The sequence below is a fragment of the Lagenorhynchus albirostris genome, chromosome 15 (assembly GCF_949774975.1).
Source record: "Lagenorhynchus albirostris chromosome 15, mLagAlb1.1, whole genome shotgun sequence".
Taxonomy (NCBI): Eukaryota; Metazoa; Chordata; class Mammalia; order Artiodactyla; family Delphinidae; genus Lagenorhynchus; species Lagenorhynchus albirostris.
Genome location: NC_083109.1, coordinates 29917627 through 29938214, shown reverse-complemented (window position 1 = coordinate 29938214; position 20588 = coordinate 29917627). Strand labels below are relative to the sequence as shown.

At 40.0% G+C, this 20588-nt stretch overlaps 1 protein-coding gene across 1 annotated transcript in view; it reads left to right on the top strand.

The window, feature by feature from the left end:
• The window catches only part of DNAAF9 (dynein axonemal assembly factor 9), a 148538-nt gene that overhangs the window by 30176 nt on the left and 97774 nt on the right, over positions 1 to 20588 (top strand). Inside the window, exons 4-7 of the mRNA XM_060123316.1 lie at positions 2797 to 2921; positions 4131 to 4227; positions 5199 to 5305; positions 19648 to 19725. Of these exons, the coding sequence (XP_059979299.1) occupies positions 2797 to 2921; positions 4131 to 4227; positions 5199 to 5305; positions 19648 to 19725 (407 nt within the window). The remainder of the gene's footprint in view (positions 1 to 2796; positions 2922 to 4130; positions 4228 to 5198; positions 5306 to 19647; positions 19726 to 20588) is intronic.

Sequence of the window (20588 nt, the reverse complement as noted above, 5' to 3'; positions counted from 1 at the left end):
TATGCTCTGTAGGTTACCTGCTGGATTATAAGAGACTAGTGACAAGTAGTTTTCAGAGTATGTTTACTAGATCAATTGGTTTTAGAGGAAAAAAGTAAACATTAATATTTGGCTTTATATCTTCTTGGCAAGGTACTAGTTTTCCTCTGAATTTTCCATTGCCTCTACATGCTGGGAGGTTCATATTATGTGCCGTTGTCCTATGAAAGCACTCTCAGCTGTGATTCAAGGATAAGCCTGCAGGCTACTCCTGCAAGGAGGACTTCATGTGGATCTTCAGCTTAGGAACAAAGGCTCTTTGTCCTGCTCTGTCTTTGGGAATTGTTTTCTGTGAGCTGTAATTTATGACGATGCCTGTGACTACAATGCAGACTTTCTGCTTACATTCCCCTTTCCTTGGCTCTGAGACACTCACCCTGTGTTCATGCTGCTATGGGGTGATGCCCAGGAGCTATCTCTGATATCACATACTTAGCATTATGACTTGTCTGCCAGATGGATCAGGAGACACAGGAATAGACAAGTCAAAATGGATGAGAGACAGCTCTTGTGAAGCAGCTGGGGGACGTGTGAAAGCAAACATCTGATGTTGAAATAATCTTGCTGTGGATCTAGTACAGTGGTTCTCAACTGGGGGCAGTTTTATCCCCCAGGGGACATTTGGCAATATCTGAAGACATTTTTGATTGTCACAACTGGGCAGAGTGGATGCTGCTAAACATCCTACAATGCATACACAGGACAGCTCCCCACAACAAAGAATGATCTGGTCTAAACTGTCAGTAGTGCTGAAGGTGAAGAACCCTGGCCCAGTGTATGTGAAAATTCTTCTGTAGTAAAGTCCTTAATAGTATCTATCCTTATAGATTGGTGAAAGATTTTCTTTTTATTAGGAAGTACAGAAAGCAGGGTGAAATTATTCCTTCTGTTAATTTTTTTTCAATATTCAAATTTAGTTTCAGATTTTGATTTAAAAAAATGCTTTCTTAGACTGTAAAACATACTGGTTTGGAAAGAATTCATCTTGGCAGCTCATTTAGACAGTTACAAAAAGGCAGATACTTGTATCAACCACACATTTCACTGCAGTCAAGGTTGCTAAGGACATTGGAGTACTGAAATTAAGGAAGTAGTTTAAATCCTCAGAGGTGTTCCTTTTTGCTTATCTTTATCCTGTCACCTAGCACAATGAGTGCTTATAAAGTGAGCGTTTTCTTCCAAATTAATAAATTCATTTTTTAAATCCAAGTAACTAGAAAGCTGAGTTCACCAGATTTATCTTCTACATTACAGTCCCTAATTATCTGAGAGAAGAAGAGGCAAACACAAAGGATTTATTTTAAAAAGAAACTTTTAAAATAGTTTACGTGCTCTATGCTTTCTTCTCTTACCTGACTGTGTACTCTGTTAAAACTTATTTGTAGTGATGACATCAGTCTTGTGAGATCCTGAGCATGCTTCATTAGGTTTAGTAGCTGTTGCATTATTTCTTTTATTGGATCCTAATTCTTCGAAGTATGTTACACATTAGTACAGAGTACAGTCTATACAGGAAGCCCTCCGTGACATCAAACTCTCACTGTTGAGCAGGTGACCTACAGGAGATTCAGGGTGGGTCTCCCAGCAGAATGAGACGGGGCTTCTTTCCCATCCCTTGCTACCTTTTAACTCTAGCACTTAGCTGAGAGTCAGCAGTGAAGAGCCTGCTCCATACTGTGTTGCCTAGAACACCTAGGGTTTGACCAGGTGTGGAGCTCAGAGTGGCTTAAAAGGCCACCATCATGGAGCTTTATTTCATGGGGCCACCCAGCTGTGCAGACAGCTGAGATCAGTATTCACTGGGCTTATGTTTTTGTAGATTATGGTCCATCACACTGTGTTACTGTGTTGGCATTGCCCTAAACCTGCTGCCTTAGTTGCTTCCTGCCCCCATGCTCCTCTCTCACTTCCAGCCATCTCCTCTAGCCCCTTCCCTAGTGTCATCTTGTTAGAAAGAGGCCTAATGACTTTGGTTTCTGAGGAGCCGTAGAATGGAGCCTCTGCTTTTCTTCTGGAAGTGTGACTGCTTTCTTTCTCAGTGTTCAAACTGTTTTAATATTCCTGCCCCGTTCCATGGCTTGTTTGTTAGTTTACTTGGTTTTATTTGCACCTTTGGGATTGCTTTATTTATTTGACCCAGCAGCATCAATGGTTATTCCCTAAATCTGTGAGCTGCTGATCACTTGCCTCTACTTCCTTCCTCCCAGCCTTTCTTGTGTACAGAGTTTACATCTGTATACAGTAACCCTTCCCAGGTTGCAAGGCAAAGGGTATCCTCGGGCCCACGATTTGCCTTGAGCCAGATGAGCCAGCAGCCAAGAGCTTTATACACTGATGTCTGCAGGAGAACCAGTCACTGGCCATATTTGGTGCTGTTTTCCTGCCTCGGTGGCTTTTACCTGTAGAGTTTCCAATTGCTATCTATCTCCACAGTGAAGTACACAGTTGAGTTTGGTACAACAAATTTTGCTGTGTTGAACTTTGTGAAACACCCTGAAGGCTGTTCTTTTGACTTTTCTACCACAACCAGAGGGCCACAGTAGTGGAAGCATAGCATGGGGATGAGGAAATGCTTGCTGTCCACACTTGAGTGTTCTATAGTCACTTTGAAGCACGTTGCCTAATTAAAGAATTTTCGGTTTAGAGTTTTGTTACATCGTTTCTGTAGTTTTAATGGTTTTACTGATTATGTGGGCAGAAGATGTGTAAAGGAAATGCCTTTGACAATCTTGTGTTTTAATTTTGTTTTTCTTACAGATGTGATTATATTGATTAAATCAGATAGTGTCCATCTGTACTGTAATCCTATAAATTATCGCTATCTTTTACCCTATGTGGCACATTGGAGAAATCTGCATTTCCACTGCATGACCGAAAATGAGGTGAGGAGAAACGATAAAATAGGCGCTTAGAGACACTCTGAGGATATTCGTTCAGGAAAATGTATTGATAGAATGGGAACAGGAGGTCCTTAAAGAAATCAAATTGGGGAGTTCCCTGGTGGTCCAGTGGTTAGGACTCCAAGCTTCCACTGCAGGGGGCATGGGTTTGATCCCTGGTTGTGGAACTAAGATCCCGCATGCCGTGCAACATGGCCCCCACAAAAAATAAAAATTTGTGAAATGTGGTTACACAAAAAAAGGTTATTTTTTTTAGTGGAACTTTTCATATTTCATTATGAGGCTACCCTAGCAATAAATTATATGCCTGAAAGAGACAAAAAGGACTATTAAAATGGGGACCTAATAATGGGCTTGTGAACCTGCCTTCCTACCCTGCTTCTTTATCCCCGGCCTGGGTCCATTCTCTCGGGCCTAGGAACTGCCCCAGGAGAATTTGATAAGCTCTGTGACATTTCCATGTTTGGATTTCTTGGTATTTGTTTCTATTTCCCTTTAGACCCTTTTCAAAGATTTGGCTAGAAATCAAATTGGGACTTAAGATTTAGGATTTCATGGAAATTGTGACCCAGTATAGGTCCAGAACGTTTCTTGCCATATGAGCATTTGGGGGACTTTTGAGGACAAGTTTTATCTCTTGCATTTAGGTCTCTGATCCATTTTGAGTTGATTTTTGTGTGTGGTGTAAGGTAAGGGAACACTGAAAGTTGCCTTTAAAAATACCCTCTTGGGCTTCCCTGGTGGCGTAGTGGTTGGCAGTCCGCCTGCCGATGCAGGGGACGTGGGTTCGTGCCCCGGTTCGGGAGGATCCCGCGTGCTGCGGAGCGGCTGGGCCCGTGAGCCATGGCCGCTGGGCCTGCGTGTCCGGAGGCTGTGCTCCGCAACGGGAGAGGCCACAGCAGTGAGAGGCCTGCGTACTGAAAAAAAGAAAAAAACCCTCTTGATGGGAATTCCCTAGCGTTCCAGTGGTTAGGACTCTGTGCTTTTACTGCCAAGGAATGGGTTCAGTCCCTAGTCAGGGAACTAAGATCCCGCAAGCCACGCAATGCGGCCAAGCAAAACAAAACAAAACAAAAACAAACCAAAAAACCCTCTTGGGACATTTGGGACAACTAATAAAAATGCACAGAAAATATGGGATTTTGTATGATGTCTCATTAGAGCCTGTTCCCTTTCTATTTCCTTCTTTAGTATGAAGATGAGGAAGCTGCAGAAGAATTTAAAATTGCCAGTTTTGTGGACATGGTTCGAGATTGTAGTAGAATTGGCATTCCTTACAGCTCCCAAGGTGCGTATCTGACAGTCAGTCATTTTAGAACCTTGCTGGGATGGTGTGTGAATCGAATGTCCTTACTTCTCCTTTCAGTGGAGGCATTCAGCTGGGAAACCTGTTGATCTGTTTTCACTAAAGGCAGAGAGGATCAAGCAGAATGAAATTTGGGAACTTTCCTATGCAAGCTTGTATTCGTAACTGAAGGTTCTGCAGCAACACAGCATGCTACCAGCAGCAGTCAGAAGAACTGATAAGGGATTTACCATAGTTGCCATCTATGCTATACCACTTATTATACTTGAAGTGTAGATGTGGGGCCTCTTGCTAATAAGAAATAGTAATTTGGGTAGCTGTTAAAAATATGCTGACAGTGAGACTCAAAAATAATGTGTAGGGGACTTCCCTGGTGGTCCAGTGGTTAAGACTCTGTGCTTCCAGTGCAGGGGCACGGGTTCGATCCCTGGTCTGGGAACTAAGATCCCACGTGCCAACACGGCATGGCCGAAAAAAAAACGTGTGAAAACAGAGGGAAAAAATGAACAAGCTTAGCAGTGCTTGTATCTTATTTATAAAAAAAAAAAAAAAAAAAAAAAAAAACTTTGCACATTGAAGCTTGTTGTTATAAGAAAAGAAAAATTTTGATTTGGTATTTTTCCCTTGAGGAAGTTGGTTAGCTGTGTTTCTTAAGGGAAAGGAGCCAAGTTTTAATAAATTTGTCTATTAATAAATATATCCACTTAGTGATACAAGTCAGATGTAGTAGGCCACTATTTATTTATTTACTTAGTTAGGAAACCAGAATATGAAAAAATACTGTAGAGAAATCTGAATTTTTGTAACTTGTTTGTGTATCTGTTTCAGTTTTATTTTGCTTGATGAGGCTGTGGTGAACTTGTGAGAAATGATGTCTAATGACCACATTAGATCAGGTTTAGACTGCTATATCCAGGACGGTATTTGATACATGTTGTACTTGATTCCTCTAGGTCACTTGCAGATATTTGATATGTTTGTAGTGGAGAAATGGCCAATTGTACAGGCCTTTGCACTTGAGGGCATTGGAGGGGATGGATTTTTTACCATGAAATACGAGGTATGTATGAAAAGCAGTGTGCCTGGTTTTTGTCTACCACTGGGCTGTTTTTATGAAGGCCCACAATGTAGGTGTATAACACTCTGAAAAGCTGGCAGTGACTCCAAAGGGCATGGAGCAAGTTAAAAGACTTGAAATGGAAAATAGTTGCTATTTAAGGCTAGTCCCCAAACTGAGCTCCTGTGCCCTTTATTCTTGGAGTTCCTCTCTGTCCTCCTTCCTCTCCTTTCCCCATTCTAAGTTCACTGTAGCACCCTAGGCTGACTCCTATGTCACCCATATTTGTCACACCCACTCACCCATTCACCCACCCCTGATCTCTGGATTAGAAGCTCCTTGAGAACAAAAGCATTCTTGTTGTTTGTAGCTCAGAAGTTCGTATAATTTAACTGTTCAAGAGCAATGAAAGGAGCAATGAGAATTTTGTATAAGTACTGTGTACTAGAGGAATAAAAGGGTTAGATTTTATGGTAAGAACAGTATCTTTTATTTCAGTATTCTTTGCATCTAGATGACAAATAAATATTTGTTAAGTGAATTAATGAATGAGACTGGGAGAGGGGATCATCCAGGGTACATATTAGGGAGGATGACCTGGTATCCACCTGCCTCCATAGGATCCACACTGAAATGACCTGCCCCCAGTACAGGAAACCAGGGAGAGGGAACATTGACATGCTAGAAATGGGGACATACTCTTAGGGATAGAAGTAAGTGAGACCTTTGGAAGCAAGACCCAGGGCTAAGTCCTACCCCCTTCTGAGAAGTAGCAGTGTCCCTAAGAAATGTTCGGAGGCTCACCTGGCAAACCCTGTAATGTAGAGGAACGTGGGCTGTAGGGATGAAGAGACACACACCACATCAGCCCTACTCTTCTTGCTCCAAACCAGTTTTCTCACATTGACCACAGGTAGCAGAACATCAACAAGGCTGTGGGAGCTGCCCCTGATAGCACCTAATGCCCTCTAATTTAGAAGAAGAGGGGCTTGAAAGGAGGCAAGCCATAGGAGGTAGAGAGGAAGCTTAAAATTTTTAGTGATAATGATAATGTTTATTTTTAATTAATTGTATAAACTAGGCATTTATACTGTCTCGCATACTCCAGGCACTGTTCTAAGCATTTTGCATGAATTAACTTTAATTCTTACAATAACCCTCTGAAGTAGGTACTATTACCATCCCTGTTTTATGGAAAGTTTAAATGAATTTCTCTAAGTCACAGAGCTAGTAGCCTGTGAGTGGCAGGGCTAGGGCCCAGTCAAGAGAGTCTGGCTTCAGAGCCTGTGCTCCTAACCCCTGGACTGCCACTAGATTAGAATTAGAAAGCAGTGCACTAGGAGGCTATACAATTCATGCAGCTCAAATGGGGCAGACCTCTGGCTTCTGCCTTAAGGTGCATCATACCATGAAGTCAAATCCAGGCAATGTAGATTTTTCCTGTAGGGTGGTGTTTTTAGGGGATGGGATGGGCAGTGAGGAGGAAACAGCACACATCATATTGTAAGAGTTATTACTATAAGTCTTCTCTCAAGATCCCTTTCTTCAGATCCTGCCCTTCTCTGTAGCCACTAATTTTCATTCTCTCAGATACTTTCCTTTCGTCTCCATCTCATTTCCCTTGACCTCACTTCTCTTCCTTACCCTGTCCTTCCTGGTCGTTTAAGGTATGGAGTAGTTTGGCCTACTGATCAGCTCTGCCATTATACTGTACTTCTCTCTGATTCACATATTAAAGGCCTGATAACTGCCTGAGCCAGAAAAGTTCTTGCCTTCTTTGAAAGCTAGGAGGAGAACTACGGATACTTACAACTTAATTTTTCAAACTACTTTTTTATTACATGCTCATACCCAGAAGAAAATCCTTAATTCAGAGGATGTTTTCATCCCTGATGTGGTAGGTGCCAGCATGAGAAAGGAAGCCAGACCCACATAGCATTTACTTGGTATTTAGGCTGAGCCAAACTAAGTTATGGATATAGGGAACTCTTTCTTCCTGGAAGCAGTACGGGGAAGTTCCTCTGCTAGGGCTTTCCCTGCCTCCAACTTCCTTCTTACTCTCCAGCTGCTGGAACTGTATGACCTGGTAATGTAAATTTACATTAACTAGCTCCCCAAGGGGAGGATTCTAAAATAATTCTCTGAATAATGAGAATAACTACAGAGTAAACATTCATTCACCTTTTTATGGACAAACATAAGATTTTTGCACTGAAAGGTAGGATAAACCCTATGAAAAAATTCAAAAGGTAAGAAAGAGACCATAGCATAGTAGATGCAGGGATAGATTGGCATGCTTTTAAAAAATATTTTCTCCAGGAAATAAAATAAAAATTGAGAAAAATATCTCTTTGTACTTTTTAAGAATGCAGTTTGTAAAAAGAGAAATGAGATAGGTAGAGCAAGCAGAATTAAAAAGGGAGGTGGATGACATGAGGAAATATTGTTATGTCTCCAAATTCATTAGTAGAATTAAGATTTGAATTTCAAAATAGAAATCAGGGAGATTGGCCAAATGGCAGAGTAGAAAGACCCTGAGCCCACCTTTCTGTCACAAGCACACCAAAATCAGAATTATTTGCAGAGCAACCATCGATGAAAAAAGACCACAACCTACCAGAAAAGACCTTCTACAACTAAAGACATAAGGAACGAACCACAACAAGACAGGTAGGAAGGGCAGACTTGCAATATAGTCAGGTCCTTTTCCCCCAGGTGGGTGACCCACAACTGGAGGATAATTACATTGCAGAGGTTCTCCCACAGCAGTGAGAGTTCTGAGCCCCACATCAGGCTCCCCAGCCTGAGGGCCCTGCACTGGGAAACTGAGCTCCCAGAGCATTTGACTTTTAAGGCCAGCAGGGCTTAATATCAGGAGTCCCACAGGACTGGGGGAAACAGAGACTTCATTCTTAAAGGGCGTGCACAAAATATCACACGCCCTGGGACTCAGGGCGAAAGCAGTAATTTGATAGGACCCCGGGCCAGGCTTACCTGCTGGTCTTGGGGAGTCTCCCAGAGAGGCAAGAGGCAACTGCAGCTCCCCCTGGGGACATAGACGCTGATGGCAGCCATTCCTTGGGAGCTCCCTTCTATCACGTGGACATTGATGCTAGTGGTCGCCATTGTGGAATCCTCCCTCTAGCTCATTAGCACCAAGACCTGGCTTCAGTAGCCTGTAGGGGCCAGTGCTGGGATGCCTCAGGCCAAACTAACTAGGCAGGGGAACAGCCCCACCCATCAGCAGGCTGGCTGCCTGAAGACTTCCTGAACCCACAGCTGCCTTTAGACATGGCCCTGCCCACCAGAGGCTCAGGACCCAGCCCCACCTACCTGTGGGAAGGCACCAGTCCCAGAATCCTCTGGGCCCCAGCCCTGCCCTCCCAGAAGCCTGCTGCGGCCTTTGGACCAGTCTCACCAACCAAGGGGCAGACACTAGCTGCAAGAAAACCAGACTCCCACAGCCTGTGAATCCAGCCTGCCCAAAGCAGGCCAGACCCTGCCCTGAGACCACTTTGGCCCTGGCCCCCTGCCCACTAGCAGCCAAATACAAGCTTCAGGACACCCTGGACCCCAAACCCAACTGTGTCAGGACACACACACACACACACACACACACACACACACACACACACACACACACACACACACACACACACACACACACACACACACACACACACACACACACACACACACACACACACACACACACACACACACACACACACACACACACACACACACACACACCAGTGCTCTGACACCAGCTCTGGGATCCCTAGGCCTAGAAACCAGACTCCAAGACCCAGGTCTGCCTGCCAGTAGTCTGGTACTAACTCCAGGACCTGGCTTCACCCACCAGTGGACAGGCAACAACCCTGGAGTCTTCTGGACCCTGACTCTGCCTACCAGTGAGCCAGCACTAGTCCTGGGGCTCCCTGAGGTTTTCCAGCCCCACCAACCAGCAGCCGGCAGCCTCTGCACAAGGCAGGGCCTGGCAACCAACTGGACCAGGCGCCAACAAAGCCTACCACATCACGCAAATAGCCCTCTATAAGAGAAGGACCCACACAGCCCTCATGGGAGAACCCCTAGAGCATATAGCTTGGGTGACAAGGGGGGGTGCACTGCCGGGATGCATAGGATGTCTCCTACAGAAGACCACTTCTCCAAAGTTGGGAAACATAATTAACCTACCAGATAAATAAAAATCCAAACAGCAACTTAGACAAAATGAGGGGACAGAGGAACATGTTCCAGTCAAGGGAATTAGATAAAACCCCAGAAGATGAATTAAGTGAAAAAGGCAATCTTCCCAAGAAAGAGTGCAGGGTGGTGATCATAAAGATGACCAAAGAATGTGGGTGGGGCTTCCCTGGTGGCTCAGTGGTTAAGAATCCTCCTGCCAATGCAGGGGACACGGGTTCGATCCCCGGTCCAGGAAGATCCCATATGCTGCGGAGCATCTAAGCCCATGGGCCACAGCTACTGAGCCTGTGCTCTAGAGCCCGCGAGCCACAACTACTGAAGCCCGCGTGCCACAACTGCTGAAGCCCACGCACCTAGAGCCCATGCTCCTCAACAAGAGAAGCCACCACAATGAGAAGCCTGCGCACCGCAACGAAGAGTAGCCCCCACTCGCCACAACTAAAGAAAGCCCATGTGCGGCAACGAAGACCCAACACAACCAAAAAAATAAGTTAAAAAAAAAAAAAAGAATGTGGGTGAAGAATGGATGCACAGAGCGAGAAATTAGAAGTTTTTAACAAAGAGTTTGAAAATATAAAGAACAGCTAGAGATGAAGAATACAGTAACGGAAATGAAAAATACATTAGAAGGAATCATCAGTATATTAAATGATACAGAAGAATGAATCAGTGAGCTGGAAGACAAAGTAGTGGAAATCACTGATGCTGAACAGAAAAAAGAATGAAATGAGGACAGTGTAAGAGACCTCTGGGACAACATCAAGCGCACTAATATTTGCATTATAGGGGTCTTAGAAGGAGAAGAGAGAAAGGTGCTAAGAACATACTTGAAGACATAATAGCTGAAAACTTCCCTAATCTGGAATAGGTTACAGTTATTCACATCCAGGAAATGCAGAGTCCCATACAGGATTAACCCAAAGAGGAACACACCAAGACACGTTATAATTAAAATGGCAAAAATTAAAGAGAGAATATTAAAAGAGGCAAGACAAAAGGAACAAATAACATACAAGGGAACTCCCATAAGGCTGTGAGCTGATTTTTCAGCAGAAACTCTGCAGGCCAGAAGGGAGTACCATGATAAATTTAAAGTGACAAAAGGGAAAAACCTACAAGCACAAATGCACTACTCAGTAAGGCTTTCATGCATATTTGTTGATGAGAGCAAAAGCTTTATAGACAAGCAAAAGCTGAAAGAGTTCACCACCAAACCAGCTTTATAACCAATGTTAAAGGAACTTCTCTAGGTGAAAAAGAAAAGGCCACAACTAGAAACATGAAAATTATGAAATGAAAAAGCTCATCAGTAAGGAGAACATACAGTAAAGATAGGAAATCATCCATGCACAAACCTAGTAGAAAGGTGAAAAGGCAAAAGTAGTAAAATCCACAATATCCACAAGTATACACAATAAGCACTTAAGGGATACACAGAAGAATTAGATGTAAAATGTGGTGGTGTTTTGCCGAAAGCCTGCTTTCTGTTTTAAAGTTTGTTGGATTCGCTGGCAAAATAACCACTTGTTTCACACAAATAAACAGCTTTAATCCTTTAATGAAAGATGATTTAGCTTAATTTTAATATACAATCATTAGAAGGAAAGGAATAAGAATATTAGAGAAACATAACACGGTATATATACATCACGGAATTGGGCCAACGCCTACTTCCAGATCCAAACAGCAGCTGGGAAGTCCTGAGTAACACCAGTCTGGAGCCCCAGTTGGGAAGGGTCCTGGGCGGTGCCTCCACCCCATGGGTGAGACTTCAGATCAGAGTTCCAGGGGCTTCCATTTGTAATTCCAGGCCACAAACTGATATCAGTTTGCATGCCAAAATGCAGCTCTGGATTTACTTTAGCAATGCTGTTTGTTTCACCATGTGGGTCACAAGATTTTCCAGACCCCAGGGTACTGGCCAGGTCCCCGGGGCTCAAGAAATTCCAAGACCCACTCCCTTTCTTATTGTGAGTGCTGCTTGCCTTGCTAGCAGCATTGTTAGGTGTGCAAGCAAGCGTGCAGTCCAGGCTGGGTCACGGGTCAGTCAGAGGCCTGCTTCTGCATCTGAAGCCTGAACAAGACTACTTTATTAATTTTCCCAACAGATATCAAAAACAGTCATAGTGAGGGGAGGAGAGTGCAAACTGTGGGATTGTTAAAATGCATTTGAAATTAAGAGATCAACAACTTTAAACAATCAAGTATGTATATAGATTGCTATATAAAAACCTCATGGTAACCACAAACCAAAAGACTGTAATAGATGTACACAAAAAAGAAAAATCCAAACAGAACACTAAAGATAGTCACAAGAGAACAAAAGAAGAAAAAGGACCTACAAAAGCAACCCCAAAACAATTAAAATGACAATAAGAACATATATATCAATAATTACCTTAAATGTAAATGGACTGACTGCTCCAATCAGAAGACACAGAGTAGCTGAATGGATACAAAAACAAGACCTTTGTATATGCTGACTACAAGAGGCTTCACTTCAGGTCTAAAGACACACACAAACTGAAAGTGAGGGGATGGATAAAGGTATTCCATGCAAATGGAAATTAACAGAAAGCCAGGGTAGCAATACTTATATCAGACAAAATAGATCCTAAAATAAAGGCTGTTATAAGAGACAAAGAAGGACACTATATAATAATCAAGGAATCAATCCAAGGAGAAGATATAACAATTATAAATATATATGCACCCAACATAGGAGCACCTAAATACATAAAGCAAATATTAATGGGCATAAAGGGAGAAATCAACAGTAACACAATAACAGTAGAGGACTTTAACACCCCGTTTACATCAATGGACAGATCATCCAGACAGAAAATCAGTAAGGAAGCACTGGCCTTAAATGACACATTAGACCAAATAGACTTAATTGATATAGAGCATTCAATCCAAAAGCAGCAGAATACACATTCTTTTCAAGTGCCCATGGAACATTGTCCAGGATAGGTCACATACTAGGCCACAAAACAAGTCTTGGTAAATCTTTTAAAAATTGAAATCATATCAAGCATCTTTTCCAACCACAACACTGACTAGAAACCAACTACAAGGAAAAAAACTGCAAAAACCACAAAACACATGGAGGGTTAACAATATGCTACTAAACAATGAATGGATCACTGAAGAAATCAAAAAGGAAATAAAAAATTACCTAGAGACAAATGAAAATGAAAACATGATGATCCAAAACCTATGGGACACAGCAAAAGCAGTTCTAAGGGGGAAGTTTATAGCAATACAAGCTTACCTTAGGAAACAAGAAAAATCTCAAATAAACAACCTAACCTTACACCTAAAGGAGCTAGAGAAAGAAGAACAAACAAAACCCAAAGTTAGTGGAAGGGAAAAAGTCATAAAGATGGCAGAAATAAATGAAATAGAGATTTTTAAAAAAATAGAAAAGATAGATGAAACTAAAAGCTGGTTCTCTGAAAAGATAAAATTGATGAGTCTTTAGCCAGCCGCATAAAGAAGAAAGGGAGAGAGCCTAAATCAATAATACCAGAAATGAAAAAGGAGAAGTTACAGCTGACACCACAGGAATACAAAGGATCATAAGAGACCACTACGAGCAACTATACATCAATAAAATGGACAAACTAGAAGAAATGGACCAATTCTTAAAAAGGTACAATCTCCCAAGACTGAACCAGGAAGAAATAAAAAATATGAACAGACCAATTACCAGTACTAAAATTGAATCAAAAACAAACAAAAAACAAAACAAAACAAAAGCACTCCCAGAAAACAATAGTCCAGGACCAGATGGCTTTACAGGTGAGTTCTACCAAACATTTAGAGGAGAATTAACACCTGTCCTTCTGAAACTGTTCCAGAAAACTGCAGAGAAGGAACACTTCCAAAATCATTCTTTGAGGCCAACATCACCTGATACCAAAACCAGACTAAGATACCATAAAAAAAGAAAATAACAGGCCAGTATCACTGATGAGCATAGATGCAAAAACCATCAACAAAATCATCAACTGAATCCAACAGCACATTAAAAGGATCATACATCATGATCAAGTGGGATCTATCAATGGAAATTTGCAGTATCTGCAGATCAATCAGTGTGATACATCACATTAACAAGTTGAAGACTAAAAACCATATGATCATCTCAACAGATGCAGAAAAGGCAAAATTCAATACCCATTTATGATTAAAAACCCTCCAAAAAGTGGGCATAGAGAGAGCATACTTCAACATAATAAAAGCAATTTATGACAAAAAAGGAATCCAAATTGGAAAGGAAGAAGTAAAGCTTTCACTGTTTGTGGATGACATAATACTATACATAGAAAATCCTAAAGACACTACCAGAAAACTGCTAGAGCTAATCAATGAATTTGGTGAAGTTGCAGGTTATAAAATTAATATACAGAAATCTGTTGCATTTCTATACACTAACAATGAACTATCACAAAGAGAAATTAAGGAAACAATCCCATCTACCATTGCATCAAAAAGAATAAAATACCTAGGAATAAATCTGCCTAAAGAGTTAAAAGACCTATTCTCAGAAAACTGTATGACACTGATGAAAGAAACTAAAGATGACACAAATGGAAAGATATATACCGTGGTCTTGGATTGGAAGAAGTAATATTGTTAAAATGACCATACTACCCGAGGCAATCTACAGATTCGGTTCAATCCCTATCAAAATACCAATGGCATTTTTCATGGAACTAGAGCAAATAATTTTAAAATTTGTATGGAAACACAAAAGACCCCAAAGAACCAAAACAGTCTTGAGAAAGAAGAATGACAGAGCTGGAGGAATCGCAGTCCCTGACTTTAGACTATACTACAAAGCTGCAGTAATAACAGCAGTATGGTACTGGCACACAGACACATAGATCAATGGAACAGAATAGAGAGCCCAGCAATAAACCCATGCACTTATGGTCAATTAATCTACAACAAAAGAGGCAAGAATATACAATGGAGAGAAGACAGTCTCCAATAAGTGGTGCTGGGAAAACTAGACAGCTACATGTAAAAGAATGAAATTAGAACATTGTCTAACACCATATACAAAAATAAACTCAAAGTGGATTAAAGACCTAAGTGTAAGGCTGGAAACCATAAAACTAGAGGAAAACCTAGGCAGAACACTCTGACATAAATTGTAGCAATAGTTTTTTGGATCTGCCTCCTAATGCAAATTAAATAAATTAAAAATAAACAAGTCAGACCTGATTAAACTTAAAAGCTTTCGCACAGCAAAGGAGACCATCAACAAAATGAAGACAGCCTACTGAATGGGAGAAGATATTTGCAAATGATACAACTGATAAGAATTAATATCCAGAATATATAAAAAGCTCATACAACTCCACATCCAAAAAACAACCCAATCAAAAAATGGGCAGAAGTCCTAAACAGACATTTCTCCAAAGAAGACATGCAGATGGCCAACAGGCATGTGAAAAGATGCTCAACATCACTATCATCAGGGAAATGCAACTCAAAACCACAATGAGATATCATCTCACATTTGTCAGAATGACTGTCATCGAAAAGAACACAAATGTTGATAAGGATGTGGAGAAAAGGGAAGCCATCATACACTGTTGGTGGAAATGTAAATTGGTAGAGCTACTGTGGAAAACAGTATGGAGATTCCTCAAAAAACTGAAAATATAACTATCTTATATCCCAGCAATTCCACTCCTGGGTATACATTCAAAAAAAAAAACCCCAAAACTCTAACTCAACAAGATACATGCACCCCAGTGTTCTCAGCAACATTATTTACAGTTGCCAATATATGGACGCAACCTAAGTGTTCATCAGTAGATGAATGGATAAAGAAGATATGGTGTATATATATACAATGGAATACTGCTCAGCCATAAAAAAAGAATAAAAACTTGCCATTTGCAACAACATGGATGGATTTGGATGGTATGCTAAGTGAAATAAGTCAGAGAAACACAAATATATTTTATGTGGAATCTAAAAAAATACAACAAACTAGTGAATAAAATGAAAAAGAGATAGACTCACAGATATAAAGAACTAACTAGTCGTTACCAGTGGGGAGAGGGAAGTGGGGAGGAGCAATATTAGGGGTAGGGGAATAAGAGGTACAAACTATTATGTATAAAATAAGCTACAAGGATATATTGTACAGCACAGGGAATATAGCCAATATTTTATTATAGCTATAAACGCAGTATAAGCTTTAAAAATTGTGAATCACTGTATTGTACACTTGCAACTTACATGATTTTGCACATCAACTATACTTCAATATAAATAAATAAATTTTTAAAATAGAAATCAATTCAGTACCTCAAAAATCTAATCAGTTGACACACCTGTAAACCTGTTCCACAGTACAGAGGAAGGAGCCAAGTATGTTAAATCAGTGAGGAAGAAGGTAATAAAATGGAGGATAGAGAATGGAAATAGGTGATATCAAAAATGAATTAACTGAAGGTTATGTAGTAGTCTGTGTTGTCCTCCCCACCTCCCAAGTGATAAACAACCGGACATTTACCAACTGCCACCTCCCACTAGGAAAAACAAGGAACAAGGTGAGTGGATGGGTGGGGTTTCTCTATAGAAACTGAAAAACAAAACAGAACTCATTGGGTAGTGTAGCTTTTGATGGCTGAGAGTAAAGCTCTCTATCTACACTTTCACACTTAGAATATGAGGGAGTAGAGATCCTATAATAACTGCCTCCTGCCTGTCTACTCTCCCTATAAAACTTCCTGGTAGTTGACAAGCTCTGCTGAGAGCAGAAAGCGTCCAATCAGCCTTTTCATTTGAAAATATAAACAGGCAGTGAAGCTCACCACACATTTGATTAAATAACTGTAACTTGAAAGAAAAAGATCAAGATTTTTTTAAAACTCTGATTGATTAAGACCAAAGATGATTTATGATATAGAGGAAAAGTTAAGATACAAAACTCTCCTTAGGATGCCCAGAGAAATGTAAGATTTGGTGACTTATTAGAATAAGTGTTATTTTGTGATAAATGAATATAAGGAAAATATGAGCTCTGGAAAATGATAATTGATAAAATTAACAGAGAAGTTGGGAGGTAAAGTTAGGAAAATCTCAAAATATGTAAGTTTAGAAATAAAAGAGGTAGAAAATATGAGAAAAAACTTAAAAGTAATAGAGAACTTATCCATGAGGTTTGATAACCATTAAGTAGGAGTTCTAGAAAAATAGAACAGAGATATCAGAAGGGAGGAAATTAAAAAAAAAAAGAGTAAACATTTCCAGTGATAAAGAGAAATAAAAGCTTTTAGCAAGCATCAGTGAGAGTAGAAAAACCTTAAATCTATCTATGCCTTTTTTGAACACTGAGGATTAAAGAATATCATAAAAATCAGAAAAAATAAGTCTTATGCAATAAGACAACAGAAACTTGATTTCTCTCCTTCCCCAACCAAAAGAAACATTAAACAAAACATGTGAGGCATTGATTGTCAAGACACTAGACATCAGGCAATGAGGAATAGTGATTGCCTTGAGAGAGAGAAATAAACAAGGTGAGCCCCATGAATGTCCTAGCTTACTACAGTTGACCCTTAAACAACAGGAGTTTGAACTGCATAGGTCCACTTATATGCAGATTTTTTTCAGTAGTAAATACTATAATACTACACGATCCACAGTTGGTGGAATCCATGGATGCAGAATTGCATTTACAGAAGGCTGACTATAAGTTATACTTGGATTTTCGACTGCACAGAGGGTCAGCTCCCCAAACCCCCTTATTCAAGGGTCAACTGTACTTTGAGAAAATTTCCAGGCCATGGCACAGGAAGGGGGTACCCAGGTCGATCCCAGTGCACTTCCTGAGCTGAGTAGATGCAGCTGAGAGTCTGGTGAGACCAAGACGGCTAGAGTACTAAAGAGGAACAGAACTCCCAAGATCTGCCAAGATTCCTCTTTCTCCCCACCCCCACATCCCAAGTGTTCAACAGCCTATTGATCTATGTGTTCATGTGTGATGTAACTACTGAAAGTGGAGGAAGAAAAAAATATCTGAAAGTATTCCAGAACAGTGTCTGATGCATGCTCAGAGCTGGGAATAGTACCTGTTCCCACCAGTTTGACTCAAAAAATGCATAATTCACAAGGGGCATTGGATAGAGTCCTCAGGAAGGTTTTGTCTCCTGTGGGGAATAATCAGCCCTTGTCTGAGCACCAATCTGGACCTTCCTAACAATTTATAAAAGCAAGAACTGAAAGGATCAAACTGTTTCCAAGTAACTGCATTCCAGAACAAATCACAAGAATATTTATAGGAATACAAAAATATCTAGCACCCAACAAGGTAAAATTCACAGTGTCTGGCATCCAAAGATTATCAGTTTACAAAGAAGTGGGAATATGACTGATAATAAGGTAATCAGTCCATCAAAATTGACCTAACATTGACAGAAATGTTAGAATTAGCAGACAAGGACATTAAAAGTTATTCTCACTGTTCCATATGTTCAAGAAGCTAGAGGAAAGACTGAACGTGTTGAACAGAAACAGAAAATATAAAAAAGACTCAGATTGAACTTCTAGAAGTGAAAATTGCAATATCTAAGATGAAAAAATATACTGGATGGCAGTAACATTAAATTAGACTCTGCCAAGGAAAAGATTAGTGAATTTGAAGCCATAGCAGTAGAAACTATCCAAGATGAAGCACAGAGAGACTAAAGAATACAGAAGAATGAAAGAGCATCAGTGATTGCCAAATTAGTCGTAAGGACAGAATAAAGACATTTTAAAACTGAAAAAAATTTCCTCCCATTAATCTTTTCTTAGAAAGCTGTTGGAGGATGTTCTCCAGCAAACAAGTTAACCAAGGAACAGGAGACAAATTAAGTCATGGAATCAGATCCATCATGTGAGAGCACCAGGATGATAGCAAAGAGAAGTCTCATAGTGAAAGTTGCAGTTGCACAGCAAGCTTACATAACAGGCATACCAGAATGAAGCAAGAAGAAAAAGCAAAGATAGATTATCTGATATCTTTAAGCCAGTGGTTCTCAATTGGGGTGATATCGCTGTCCCTTCTTCCCCCTCCCCCCAGGTCACTTGGCAATATTTGGACATGCTTTTGATTTGCTTGGTCCGGGGCTGGGAGATGGGTTGTAGGCATCTAGTGAGTAGAGGTCAGGGATTTTGCACAAGGCAATGCACAGGGCAGCCCCTCACAACAAAGGAATAACTGGCCCAAAATGACAGTAGTGTTGCTATTGAGAAACCCTAGTGTAAGCATACTAGCAAATTAAGTGGGAAAGGTAGAAAAAATTTTAGGATTGAGTTTTTAAGTTACACAAGTGAAAAGAATGAAGCTGTTGGTAGCTCTTGGAAAAACAAAATTTGTTTAAGAAAGCAAATATGAGTATGGTATGCACTTGGCCTGCAGTAAATTTTATATATTTTTAATATATATATTTATATATATATATCCTTAATATTATAAACAATAACTACTGGTATAACCAAAAAAGTCATGATATTAGATAATGTTAAGGTGTATATGTGAGAAAACGTATGAGAATGGGGATAGTCGTAGCAGAGCTACATCTTTGCCATAAGTCAGTATTTAATTTCTAAATTGATAAATCAAGAAATAGTGATAGAAGCTTATATCAAAATATGGAGGTAATTACCAAAAAGAAAATGTTAAAAGACTTCAAAGTGGTTGCCTCTGAGGATTAAGACTAGTGGAGGTTTGTGAAAGGTTGGAGTTGGGATTAAAATTTTTTTATTACAAGCCTTTAGGACTAGTATTTGATTTTTTAAAACTATAGGAATGTATTATTTTAATTAAAATTTTATTCTAAACAAAGACAAAATATTTTTGTGTGTATATGTATATAAATATATATATGCCCATCATTGAAGATATTCAGAAGATATACCAAAGTCTCTGAACAGATAGTTTCCTTGAATGGGACACATTTATTAATATGTATAGGTTCTAGTATAATATAAAATTTTTATTTATTATTCTAATCACTGAGTTTTCACCAAGATAGTCATTTCTAAATGTCAGGAAATAATTCTGATCATCCTAATGATACTGACTCAGTTATTTCAATGTTTTTCCCCTTGTGTTGCAGTTGCAGGATGTGAGTTTGAATCTATGGAATGTCTACAGCAAGATGGATCCTATGTCTCTGGAGACTTTGCTTTCAGAAGTAAGGAGCTATACTGTATTTAACTTATAAATATTACAACCAGCTCAATTATCCACTAATGATATTTAACTTGTAGAAACGCAGGATATATTTTAGTTTGCTTTAGTCAAAGAATTGAACAGTTTCTCCCCCAATTATTATCTTAAACTTCTTGGGGGGTGGAAGGGGACCTCTTCCACTCTGAGGAAACCTCACCTGAGATGAGACCAAGGCTGCCTGCCTGGTCCAAGATTTAGGTTTTGACCTAAAGACATTCTTTCCGTTGGGCTGGACTTTAGAAAAACAATAAAGAGGGTGTCTTTTTGCACTCTTTCTCTGGCATGAAAAGATTAAAAAGTTGGTGTATGCCTTAAAAGAATCAAGGATTAGGCAGGGGTTGGCAACGTTTTTCTGTAAAGGGGTAAACAGTAACATTTTAGGCCTTGTGGGCCCTGTGTCTCTGTTCGAACTACTCAGCAATGCCATTATAGACAGTGCTTTAACAAATGAGTGTGTCTGTGTTCCAAGGAAAGGCCATAATTTACTGACTCCTGGATTAAAGGGTCAGGCATTAATTTTTCATCTGAACTTTGAAGAAAAAATTCACAGTGCGCAGAGCAATTTGCAATGAGGAGCAACAAACAAAACTAAGGTATAGGTACTTTGTTTAAACAGCTCAGTAGTGTCTCTCAGGGGTCATGGATGGATATGCATGGAAAAAGAACAGCTTGTATGTAGCCTTTTAATGAAATGAGCTGTGAAATCAAGACCCAACAAAAATAATTCAAAAAATGAAGACTGCACATCAGTCTCACAAATATTAATGCCTATACTTTAAGTAAAATGGTAGCAAACAGTATCATATTAAAAGAACATTCTGTGAT